Genomic DNA, 12,296 nt, shown 5'->3' with positions numbered 1-12,296 from the left:
GTTGACGGGGTACTGTGGTGGCACAGAGGTTAAGCACATTCTACATATGGAGGCTGTAGTCCTCAACACAGCCATCACAGGTTCGATTCCCGGCCCGGTGACCTTTGCTGCCTGTCTTTGCCCTTCTCTTTTTACCCACTTTCCTGTCAATTCACTATAAAATACAGGAAACTAGAGCTAACAAAACCTTCAATAAAAAAAGACTGTTGACTATTAATACAAGTAACTCAACACTAGCTATTCTGTTTTTCTCTTGATGCCCAGTTGGAGTCTGGAGCAGTTTACTATGAGCATCAGCTGCCCACCGAGCCTTTTTGGGTGGTGAGAGACTCCATGGAGTTCACTGCATCCTCCCAGGCTTCTCCAGACGTCCGCCATTCGCTGCCCATCACAGTCTCCTACTATGCTGCTCATAGCAACATTTCTTCTCAGATGTGGAGGAACAAAGGTAAAGTATTCACTGAGACAAAAAAGTGTTGTTTTCAGTAGTAGTAACATGAACATTTAACTTCTACAAAAAAAACATGACCTGCGATGGACTGGCAACCTGTCCAGGCTGTACCCCATCTCTGGCCTGAAATGTCTCGCTGGAGTTAGGCACCAGCACCTCTTCTAACCCCACTGGGGACAAGGGTATAAGAAAATGGATGGATGGATGAAAAAAACTTGATATATTGTAGTTTAAACATGATTGAAATTAGAGTTGATCGATTATGTTTGAAACTATTCTCAAATGCCTTGTTTTTAGTTTTTGCTTTTTTGAGCAATCCTTCTCTAAGACTGCCAAATCTAGTTATAATCGAATTAGTGTCCTTGTCTACATGCTCTCTTATGTTTGAGGCTGTAGCTTATTCTTTATTTTAGAAAGATTTTCTTGTTTTAACGGTAACTGAGCAGTCCAAAGTCAGAAAGAGGATTGACCAAACCTTCTTTTGCTGCTGCCACTATAACAAGCTCCATCTGTCTCTGCAAACATTCTGGCAAGAGTGTAAAGTGCTGCACAGTTGGACAACGACAGGAGACAATCCAACCCCAATGTTGAGGATATTTTACAAATAATATTTGTGGACCTTGAGATTTTTACTTATGTTTTTTTCTCCCTTCAGGGCTTGAAATTGTGCAGGGCCAGAGGAAAGCAATTGATAATTCCATTCTTGATGCGTCCAACCTTCTGGCAAGTCTACCTGAAGAAAAGAAAACTGACGCAGATGTTGTTTTTGAAATAAAGCGCTTCCCTGATCATGGTCGTATCACCCTATTGGGTGAAGATCTACCCCGTGACAACTCGCTCTTCACACAATCAGACGTGTCTCAGGGAAAGTTGGAGTATCTTCACGATGACTCGGGGGCTGCTTTTGACAGCCTTGCTTTCAAGGCCTATCTGAAGTTAAGAAGTGGTGATAGGACCTCCCCTTCTGAGTCCGTAATCCTGGATGAGATCTTTCATATTTCAGTCAAACGACGTGGTTCCAACCCCCCTGAATTAGTTACTACAGATATGCTTCTGGAAGTTCTCCAAGGCTCCAAGACTTCACTAACCCAGAAGCATCTCAACACCCAAGATGAAGACAATCCACCAGATGAGGTGCTCTTCAAGGTGACCAAAGCCCCTCGTAACGGCCATCTCCTTAACTCTGTTACGTCAGAACCCATCTCTAAATTCACTCAAGAAATGATCAATCGCGTAGAGGTAGCCTTCCAGAGTGATGGCACCCTTAAAGACGGATTTGTGGAATTCACCATAACAGATGGCGAGCATGAAACGGGGCCACACACACTCCACATAGGAATCTTAGCTCACACCCTGCTTCTCGAACTAGTCCCAGAGATCAAGGTACGACAGGGAGACGATCAGATTCTTGTGACTGAGGAGATGTTGAGGGCTTCTACAGGTGGTTCTGTTGAGGAGGAGATCCTTTATAAAATCACCAGTACTCCAAAATATGCAGCTGTCATGGTTGACAGGCAGCCTACATCTGCCTTCACCCAGAAGCAGATCAAAGAAGGAAGAGTCAGTGTCCGTTTTGTCAAGTCCACTTCACCCCGAGACAGTGTTTCGTTTACAGCCCGTAGCCGGGCTGCCAATGTCTCCTCTGTCCTCAACATCACTGTGCAGCCTCTGGCTAAAATTGCTCAAAATCCTTTGTTACCTCAAGGCTCACTTGTCCAGCTGGACAGAAAGCTTTTGGATGCATCTCCACTAGCCAACAAGACAAGAGCCTCACCCACATTCACAGTCATCCAGCAGCCAAGAGGAGCTCGAATTGTGGCGTTTAAGGATCCTGATGCTGGCCAGCCAATACAGACATTTACCCAGAAGGACCTGGATGAAGGTCGTGTGGCAATGGAAATATTAGATACTGCCTCAAGATCAAAAGAGAAGGGTAATCAGGATGAAGCTCGGTTCCTGCTAAAAGCCCATGGAGTCCCTCCAGCAGAATGTGTCCTTTCATTCCAGACAAGCCCTTACAACACCTCTGCAGTTTATCCTGCTACTCTGCTAAAGACCCCAGGAGATGGTGTCACCCCATCATCCCCTGGCTCTGGTACCCACGGGAAACCACACGTTTCCCGTCGTGGGAATTTTTGGTCCGTCTTCATTCCCATTCTAGTTGTCCTCCTTCTCTTACTACTGGCAGCCGTCTTGGCCTACTATCTAATCCGTAAAAACAAGACAGGAAAACACAACGTCCAGACAGTGGCCTCAAAGCCCAAAAACGGAGAGGTGGCCACAACAGAAACTTTTCGCAAAACAGACCCAGCCAACAACATTCCTATGTCCAATGTGGACTCTAAAGGGGCAGATCCAGAGTTGCTTCAGCACTGTCGGACAACAAATCCGGCCTTGAAAAAGAACCAGTACTGGGTTTGAAACACTTTGATTTTGGACATAGAAGGAGGTGGACTTCATTTATGTTGGTGTTAAGTCTTCCTACAGAGGTTTAAATGAAACACACTTTTGAAGCAATTTTTCACTGACTTCTCTCAGAACAGCTGTGGACAAATTCTCAGGCATGAAAACACTGAAGACGTATTGGCAAAGAAGGAAGTGATTTCTTACATTCAGAGGGCTAATGCCATGTCTATTTATTTCCATTGTCTCATTCCTCACTGTCAAAGGGCACAGACACGACATGAACATGCAAAGTGTTTGCAAAAAAAGTACTTTTGATGTGCTCAACTATTGTATTAAACATCATATAGGCAAACATTAATCATACTGATAGGTACATATTTCATTGTTGTTTTTTCAACTACGTTTTGGATAATCAGGATACTTGATGAAAAAAATATATGACTAATAAGTGAAACATACAATTAATGGCCACTTTTTCCAGGTACATAAAAAGCAAATTAGCATAGCCGTCTCTGTAGTTTACAGAGAATGGTCTAAAAACAAGAAACTATTCAGGGAGAAGATGTTGTGATGGCAAAAAAAAATGACAGGTTACAGTTCATAGAAAAGCAACTGTAACTCAAACAACCCACAGCAGCCTGTTGTCAGCAAAAAATCGACTCAACAAAACTGAGCTGCAAGAAATCAGAAAAACTTGCCATTTCACCTGAAACATTCACCGGGTCATATTGGGGTTAAACAACATTAAGGCACATAATCATGCTGCCTTATTTTCATAGTTCTGGTAGGTGATGGTGAAGGATATTTTCTTGGCACACTTTGAGACACTGAGTGCCAGTTGATCATCCTTTAAGTGCCCCAACTACCAAAATGTTAGTGCCAACCAATAAATTTCCACCTATTTATATTCATAGTGTACCCATTTTCTGACGGCTACTTCCAGAAGGACAGTGCACCATGTTACGAAGCTACAAACCTTTTCACACAAGTTTGAACATGACATTCAGATCAGGGTACTCTAACCGTATCCACAGTCACAAGCTCTTAATCCAGTAGAACACCTTAGTGATGTGGTGTAAAACTGGCGTCATGGATTATGGATGTGCAGCTGACAAATCAAAATCTCAGGAATGTGTCGAACACCTTAGTGAATATTTACCAAAAAGAATTAAAGAGGTTTTGAAAAATAAAGACACTTAAACCGTAACACTAGCAAGGCATAGCACATAATGTAGCTTTGGAGTAAAAGGTACATTATTAGGCCCGAGCAGCTTAGCGCTGCGAAGGCCTATCGTAATTTTTGCTTTATTTTTGAAAATGTAACCTCATTCAATTCAAAATACTTTATTGATGCCAAATTAGAGAAATGAAATAATAGAGCTACTCCAACATGCTGCCAGCACAATTCTAGAACATTATGTTCTATGTCCTATCTCAGGTATTCAGCCTAAAGATAATATCACTTTCCATCTAGAAACCGAAAGATGAATGCCACTTTCACAGCTTTGTCTGCACACCATTGGATCACATTCAAACCTAAAGTTTAGGGTTTTCCCTTGTCATTTTATAATGCTAAACTAAGCTAAGCTAACAATAGCTAGTACCTAACATCTTAAGCCGAGCTAATGCTTTTCCAATTGTAACCACAAGACAGATGCTTTGAAGCAGAAAGGAGTTAAAAAGAAGCACTTGAAGTCAAATTGCACAAATCTAATACACTCCAGCTCTCGGTCATGTTGACATCTATCAGATTGTATTGTTGCTATGCGTTTCCAAAGAGCTTGTAAAAATTGATTGTACTGGAGAAGCAGAACAGAAACATTACTTTGGTCCTGTAATATTTACGCTGAAACACCTATTTAATCTCAAACTGAAAGGTTTCCCGTTTCCACGTATCCAATAAGAACTTCACAAAAACTGAAAATAACCACAAACATCCTCAGCTTGTTGGGTCTTGTTAACTTTTAATGATAAACCAAAAAGCATTTATTTTTATTAGAAACATTCCTTATTTTAGCCTAGTTGAATATACAGACTCATTTTATAAAATTAAATACAATTTTAAAAAATTATTTTGTTTTTTTTTTTGTGTTTTTTTTTTTTGCATGTTGAAGATAAAAAATAAAAAGGTTGCTACTGTAAATCACAATCTTCTCCTGCTAAAGTTTTGGTACTTTGACCTGTTGTGCCAAGTTAATCATTCTAATTTAGAACAAACTAGAGCAAAATGAGCTGCTATGTTTTTTTGTCCTGACAGCATTTACCAGAATTGCCTTTTTCACAAGCCAAATAGTAATTTTGTTGTGTTTTGTTTCTTTGCATTAGCCTTGATTTGTTGTTTAATAGTCTTCTTCAGCAGTAATTATAGATGCAGCACAGAGCTTCGAAACATTAAGACACTTTGTATTAATAATACCGTTCAACATAAAACAAAGCTTCTTCCCTCAGGATATCCCATTTCCACCCTCTGGTTTATGTGTAAATATTGTGTTTTTTAAAAAAAGTCTGGTTTCCTAGTAAATGAAAAGATTTTCCATATCGGAGTATACATGTTAAGAGAACAAGTAATTATATTAAAATTGACTGTTCAACATTGATATATGTATATGTTTGCGAGTCCATCCTTTTTATGTGTCACTCATATGTTTGTATGTTTTTTCTTTTGTTTTTTTAATTCATTGCAGCATTTCATCACCATGTCTTCGCATTTGTCGTTATTTATTAAGTCGGTCACTCCCCATTCATCAGCTCATATTTTTATGTGCTTTGTTATTTTTCATCATCTGCAGACGCCTTTAAGTAAAACGTTTCTGGACCAAATGCAACATCAGGACTGCAGTATGTCTCTGACTCTGTTGCAGGCGCTAATGGAAATAAAATGTTGACGCAACAAATTGTGTGCTCATTATTTTCTTTGTGGCTTTAGTTTGTCTTAAAAAGCAACAGTAACACCCTTTTTTTTATCTCCTGCTGCTACAGATTGCAGTTAGGAAAATATATACGACAAGTTTGGTTTATTGCTGTTGTGGTTACACATGTAAATGCATTCATGGTGAAGTGCATTTTAATATTTCTCACAATGAAAGAATCCAATAAATCGCCTTGTACAAGTTTGTTTTAGAACCTCGAATTCACAGAAACACAGACATTAACATTTCCAACCAGCAGGGGGCAGTGCAGTGTAAAAAGCTCATGGGTGGGGGGTAGTGACGAGACTTGAGCAATGTTTCAATTTGTCATGATTTAAACTTCACTTCAAGCCATCATTCTTTCCACTGAATGGCCTTTGCTTTAAGCATGTCTCCCAACCTTTTTTTCCCCCTTTTTTCTCTCCTTCCTTTCTTTCTTCCCCGTCTGTCTCCGGCTTGCCTTTGGCCCTGCTTTAAGAACTGGTCCTGCAGGTTTCATAAGCTGCTTGGCACAGCTGTTCCTCCACATGTGTCTGCTTAGGTCACCGTCTCTGAGCAGCGCATTGCTTGTGCGCAACAAGTCTCCTTGTGTTTTAATACGCGCCACAGCAGCTTTCTGTCAGCAAAGCAGTTGCTGAACCCACAACCCAAACGTAAAGCGAGCGAACAGAAACTGGAGCATTCTTGATGCATGAAGAAAGGCGCCCGCAGCTTCCGTTTCGCTCTCACTTGCAACAGCTATGTGGATTTTCTTGTCAAATAATTACGTTAACAGTTTGACCAGGTAAAGCTAAAGTGATACTCGGGGAAGTAACTCACACTAATCTGAAAACGAAACATTAAGAAATGAAGCAAATGCAGCACATTTTTCTTCAAGTTTAAAGGGTCGGTGTGGAGTTTTTAAAAAGGAGCGGTTCTGGGAAAATATTAGGCAGTTTCCATGTTAAAAATATATATCGGCAGGAAAAATTAGCTCCTTTTGAATAGACATATGAGAAACCCATATGGGAAACAAGAGCGGACATTTTCCGCATATACTTTGTTGAGATGGTTTTTGTTTTCCAGAAATTAAGTTATTATCCCAAGAAAACCATCATGAATTTAACTAGTTATTTTGAGAAAATCGTCATGAAATTAACTTCTCTTGAGAAAAACGTCGGGGAAAAATATATGCGGTAAACGTCTGATCTAGGCTTCTGTAGCAAAATAAGTTAAACCATTTTGTAAGATTTTTTTCTGCTCATTTCATTTCTAGAATCTTAAAATGTAGTTTTTATTAATATTACAAGGTTAGGAGAAAATTGTCAAATGTCTCCGTGTGAAATGATACCTACGGAAACTGCAGGATTTGAATTCCTAAGCAATGAAAAGTGTTTATTTTAGTCTCTAGAGGCTTTGATTTGGGACAATACAGATAAGATTTGAATTGGATATGGGATGAAAGACTATCATCTTGCCCCAAGAAGACTAAAGACTTAACTTGGTTTTTAACAAATTTGTGAACTTTTTACACGAGCAACATGTTATTATATTACAATACAAACCACATGAACGCAAACAAACAACCCACCAGGATTATCACATATCAAATTAACTACACTATCAAATTTCCCCTATGGGTTGTACTGTTCCTTATTTGGCATCCCAAGTTCAATAGACTTGATCATATATTCTGGCTACAACATTACCACCAATGTTGAAGTCAATTTCTTTCACCTAAATATTTCTTGATGTTTGTCCAAATGTCATCAAGGCCATCTCTATGACCTTGATGACCAGGTGCAGTATTATGTGTTTTCCAGGCACATAGAAAATATATAAAAAATATTGCACAGTCAAGTAATTATGTTACCTTCAGTTGTTATAAAAATGCTGTATTGATTATATACAAGCCTGATTTAAAAGAAACTTGATTTCGTAATTTAACGCCTTAAAACCATTTGGTTCTCTTTCTCTTTAAGAAACTTCTGCTCTTTCTGAAACTCCGCCTTCAGGCTAGGTTCACCCAGGCATTTTCCACAGCTGAATGGTTGCCACGGAGATTAAAGGACTTCTCTAGCTAGTGTGGTGGGATGGTGTTCCACCCTCCCCCACTCTATGCACCGGGCACCGTTGATTGGTGGGCGGGGCGAACGCCTTTATAGCTGGGCAGGCCGCTGCGGGGTGCGTGCGTCTTTGCTTCTCCCACTGTTGCTACGGTCGGCGGCTACATGTCGGCTTGTGGGTTTGGTCGACTCGTCTGCGATCGTAAGTGGCAGTTTTGCTATCCGTGGCTGGGATCATGGTTGGTTTTTGGGTGCTACACCTATCGTACGTTTCTGTAGTGTTGCTCTGATGGCGTTGCCAGCTGCAGCTGGGGGTTGCTGTGGCGTGCGGCATCCGTCTGGTCCTCACCTGCTGACCCGCTTCCTCCCGGGTTAGGCTTTGTTTCCACCCCTGGGTAAGCTACCTGCCATTTAGCTTTTGATTTTTTTTATCTGGGTCCACCGTTAATGGGTTTTTCTGTTTCAGGCACCTGATTGTGTTTGGAGCTGCAGCGCTTTGGACGCTCTGCTGTCTTGTCTTGTCTTCCCGTTGTTTTGGCCGCTCTCAATAAACCCGTTGCGGATTGGGCCGGCTGTGTGGGCGGGGCGTTACTCCTCTGGCCCCATAGAAGGGCATTTGGAAGCGGATGACAACAATTTGTTCCATTGTTTTTCTTTTAGTTTTGTTTTGTGATTGAAGTTACTAATTTGTTTTCTTTTTGGTTTGATTTACTAATTTCTTTTGCATGTTTCATTTCCTTTGGAATAATTGATCTCGTCTGTCCTTTTTTCCTTGTGTGTTCCTTTTGTTTCAGGGACCGAGTAGTGGGCCTTAAGCCTCGTTTTTAAAACTGTTTTAAAGAAGAATTGTTAAATAAAATATTGTGCACTGTTAAATCTGTGTTCGGGTGCATCTTGTCACTTTTAAAAAAAGAGATCTCCACCTGCTGGTCACGCATGAAAGAATCAAAAACACTCCAGCTCTGTATTTGATGAGAAAATAACATAACACGATTTAAAAAGTCAATTTTACAAAATACTGCCCCTTTAATGTCGGACGTTCCATTGTTTTTAGCTCTACAAAGTAGGTGGTACACCGCCAGCAGCGCAGCATGCCATCCTGAAACACAGCAAAGAACTTCAACTTCTATATCAATATAAGAAGACCTACGACTGTCCAAGTCACGATTTGGCTTCTGAGGGATGGTTTTCTTGTATTTAAAGCTGTAAGCTCCAAAAGTTTGACTTCTGAGAATAAGGAGAATGTTCAATTGGACCTAAATACCAGAGAAGAATTAAGGTTTTTGTTTTTGCGAAGATCAAGTTATCGTTATATCATCCCGTTCCTCAGAGCTGGGGTTTTCAATTCCTCCCTACATGCAAGTACTTATCTTCTCATTGCATTGCATGCTGGGTTTCTCTTCCAGCACACAGACTGCAGATCTGGCACAGCAGTGAGTCTCATTCCAGTTGTTGCCTGATCCCTTGCATTAACCCCTGTCTGAACCGGCTTTTTTCAGGGATATTCATCGAATATATCCTTCCAGACTCTTTTAACGTCTGTGCTCCAACAAAAAATCTGAAAAAGGGAAAATCTGATTTGAGGAAGTAATCTCTCCCTTTGGTTCTGAAAGGACTCCTCCCGCTGATGCAGACTGGTTTCAGGACTCGATTTTTCTCTGTAATCACAGAGATCTCTCAACTTCCAATGTGAAGTGAGATACACTCTTTATTGCTGGCTTGTTTTCAGCTTAATTAGATAGCCGGGCCTGTGATTGGGAAGAAACTGTCCTTCCTCCCAGGAGGCCAACAGGAATGAAAACAAGCAACAAAGGAAGCACAATCCATTCTTCGGATAGCATCGGGTCAACCCTGACCGTCAGAGACTTGGGAAGGGGGGAATGTCTGTGGAGTTGCTTATGAAGCGTCAAGAAGATTCAAAAGCAACAACTCATCAAAAATTTAAGGTCTTTAACTTTATGTCTTTGATCCCAGACACAATTATTCATCCACCAGAAACACCAAACAGTACAACCAAAGATTTAAGTATCTACGCCAGCATTACTCCAGGAAAAAGGGGTCTTTGTTTGTTTATAACCCTCTATATGCAGAGTTGTGTTGACATTAGACTTTCCTCTCTGAGTCAGCTGCTGCAGAAGTGATATGTCTGTTTGCTTTGGACGTCATTCAGCTGCATTATTTACATATTCAATGAGCCCACCTCACAAGACGCTCCTCAATCCCCAGTATGCTCCCCTCTCTGCCGTAACCAGCACAGAAAGTCAGAGGCCTCGCTGCTGAGTGGCACGTCACTTTTATTAAATCTAATAGTGAAGTGTGACTTTGTTCTCCCGTCAGGCTCATGTAGTTGTTTGCAACTTCCTGCTTGTCTTTACTTGGTCGACACACAATTTGCATTGAATCTGCTGAGCTTCTGTGCCTCACGGCTTGGAAATTTTGTCCTGTAAATATCGAACGCAACAATTTCGTAGTTGTCAAATTACAAGGTTTTTTCTGTCATGCTTCATGTATTTTTCCAACGCTGGAAATAAAAGGAAATCAGCTGAGTCCTAATAACAGAGGAGCAAAATGTGTGCTTCCAGAACAAACACACTAGAGAAAACGGGGTGGGGTGATGTAATTGATGCTTGTGAAACGGCATTAAATTAGTAGGAAATAAAGTAGTTGGACATTGGCTACGTTGAGCTTCCACACATTTTGAAAAATAAAAACAATCCTAAAAACTCAATAATTTTGGTGTGGGACTCTATTATGAAATTATGAACTGTCGACATCTTACCTTAGGTAGGTAATAATCTTTGTCGTGTGGATTTTGAGCAAGCAACCCATAAGAGTTGAACATGAAAATAAAGTCTGCATGAACCGTCTGCTCTCAAGTCCCTGACCGTACAGTTTGTGTGGATTCTCTTTTATTCTTCGTTCTACATTCCTCTCACAGTGGGACACGTATACCATGTAATTAGATGGAACTCTTTGTAGGACATTCTAATGACTGGGAAGGGGATATGCTATGCAGGTATTACTCTAATATGTACTGGAATTCTGTAACAGAGGAGCATAAAGGTTCCCACATGGCCATTTCTGGAAAGAAACAACAACAACAGCAAGGTAATTACCAAAAATGTTACTTAAATACAAAATTAGACTATAATACTTTCTGGCTTCATACCTAGTAGCTATTCTTTAGCCATTTTTAGCTTTATGTTGTGTCATATTATTCCTTCATTAAAAACATACATGGAGGGTTGCTTTGATTCCTTCATACATGTTTGAGAAATCCTTTAATCTCCCGTGACAACCATTCAGCTTTTCGCTAAATGTTTAGGGGGACCAAGCACCACCTTTCGAGAGCAAAGTTTCTCCTCGGAGCTGAAGTTTCAAGGTTTCTGGGTTTCCGTCTCACAGACCCCCCATCCCCAGAGACTCTGCCACTCAGCTCCTTCAGACTAGCCAGTAGCAATTAGCAAACACCTGATGGAACTGTGGTGTTTGCAATTAGCAAACACCACAGTTTCTCAACGATGTTGAGAAGCTCAACATCATTGAGCTTCTCAGCTCAACGATGTTAAAAACGTTGTTAAAGGGTTACAAGAGGAGTGATGTGAAGACTTCCTGAAGGCAGAGTTTCAGAAAGAGCAAAGACAAATTTCTTTAAAGTCATACTTGATATACATATATAATATTTTTATAACAACTGAAGGTAACATACTTACTTTATTACAGTATAAAATGGCTCTATGTTCCTGGAAAACACATAATATGTCCCCTTTAAGTCCCTGTACTCACCATAGAGCTCCATTTAAGTCCAACTCCCATGAATTCTGCCTTGTTTTCATTCACTTTCTGGGCTTGATGGGAACAGATGACTCCAGCCATGTTTCCCTCTGTGTGAAATAAACTGTGGTCACCCTGCTTTGTTACTTTCTCAATGGTTGGAACACTATTGTCATGGAAATGTCTGTTTGCGAGAGTCTCCAACACCCTACGGCAGGATTGGGAAAGTCTACAGGAATGACGCGGTGTTGGTTCTACGTTGTATCCCACCCTCATTTCATGTCCCCCACCCCTGTTCGAATTCACCTTGCTTTAATCCTGTTCATTTTCAGGCTAAAAGAGTGGCTCAGGCAGGAAATCAACAGGGTGGACCCCCGTCATTCCTCCCACACAGCAGAAGGTGGGGGTGGGGTCAAGCCTTCAGATCTGGGTTGTGTAATTCCTCCGACCAGCTGATAGGGTGGGTTTCTCCCTCTGGGGGTTTTGGTGCTTTTAAGAATCAAACTGCGTCAGTTTTGCATGAAAACTATCCAAAACATGTCAGCATAACAACTGTTACGCTGTGATTGTGTAAGAAGCCGGCAGGCCTCGTTTCACAAACTTGGCCTAACTGCTGCGCTTGCGACTCCTCTCGATTTTGATTAAGGTCAAATGTTGAGCAGTCTCCTTTGTTGCTTTTGGATAATGAAGACGTAAAGGCCCAACAGGAGG

At 40.9% G+C, this 12,296-nt stretch overlaps 1 protein-coding gene and 1 long non-coding RNA gene across 2 annotated transcripts in view; one reads left to right on the top strand and one right to left on the bottom strand.

Annotated features, from left to right (window-relative positions):
- Positions 1-5,751, top strand: part of cspg4 (chondroitin sulfate proteoglycan 4) — a 91,996-nt gene extending 86,245 nt beyond the window's left edge. Inside the window, exons 10-11 of the mRNA XM_008411185.3 lie at positions 265-448; positions 1,107-5,751. Coding sequence (XP_008409407.2) covers positions 265-448; positions 1,107-2,872 — 1,950 coding nt within the window. The 3' untranslated portion in view covers positions 2,873-5,751. The remainder of the gene's footprint in view (positions 1-264; positions 449-1,106) is intronic.
- The window catches only part of LOC103465948 (uncharacterized), a 114,058-nt gene that overhangs the window by 70,191 nt on the left and 31,571 nt on the right, over positions 1-12,296 (bottom strand). The window lies entirely within an intron of this gene.

Source organism: Poecilia reticulata, chromosome 6, assembly GCF_904066995.2.
Source record: "Poecilia reticulata chromosome 6, P_reticulata-male-v2, whole genome shotgun sequence".
NCBI lineage: Eukaryota > Metazoa > Chordata > Actinopteri > Cyprinodontiformes > Poeciliidae > Poecilia > Poecilia reticulata.
This window is presented reverse-complemented; position numbering and strand designations above follow the sequence as displayed.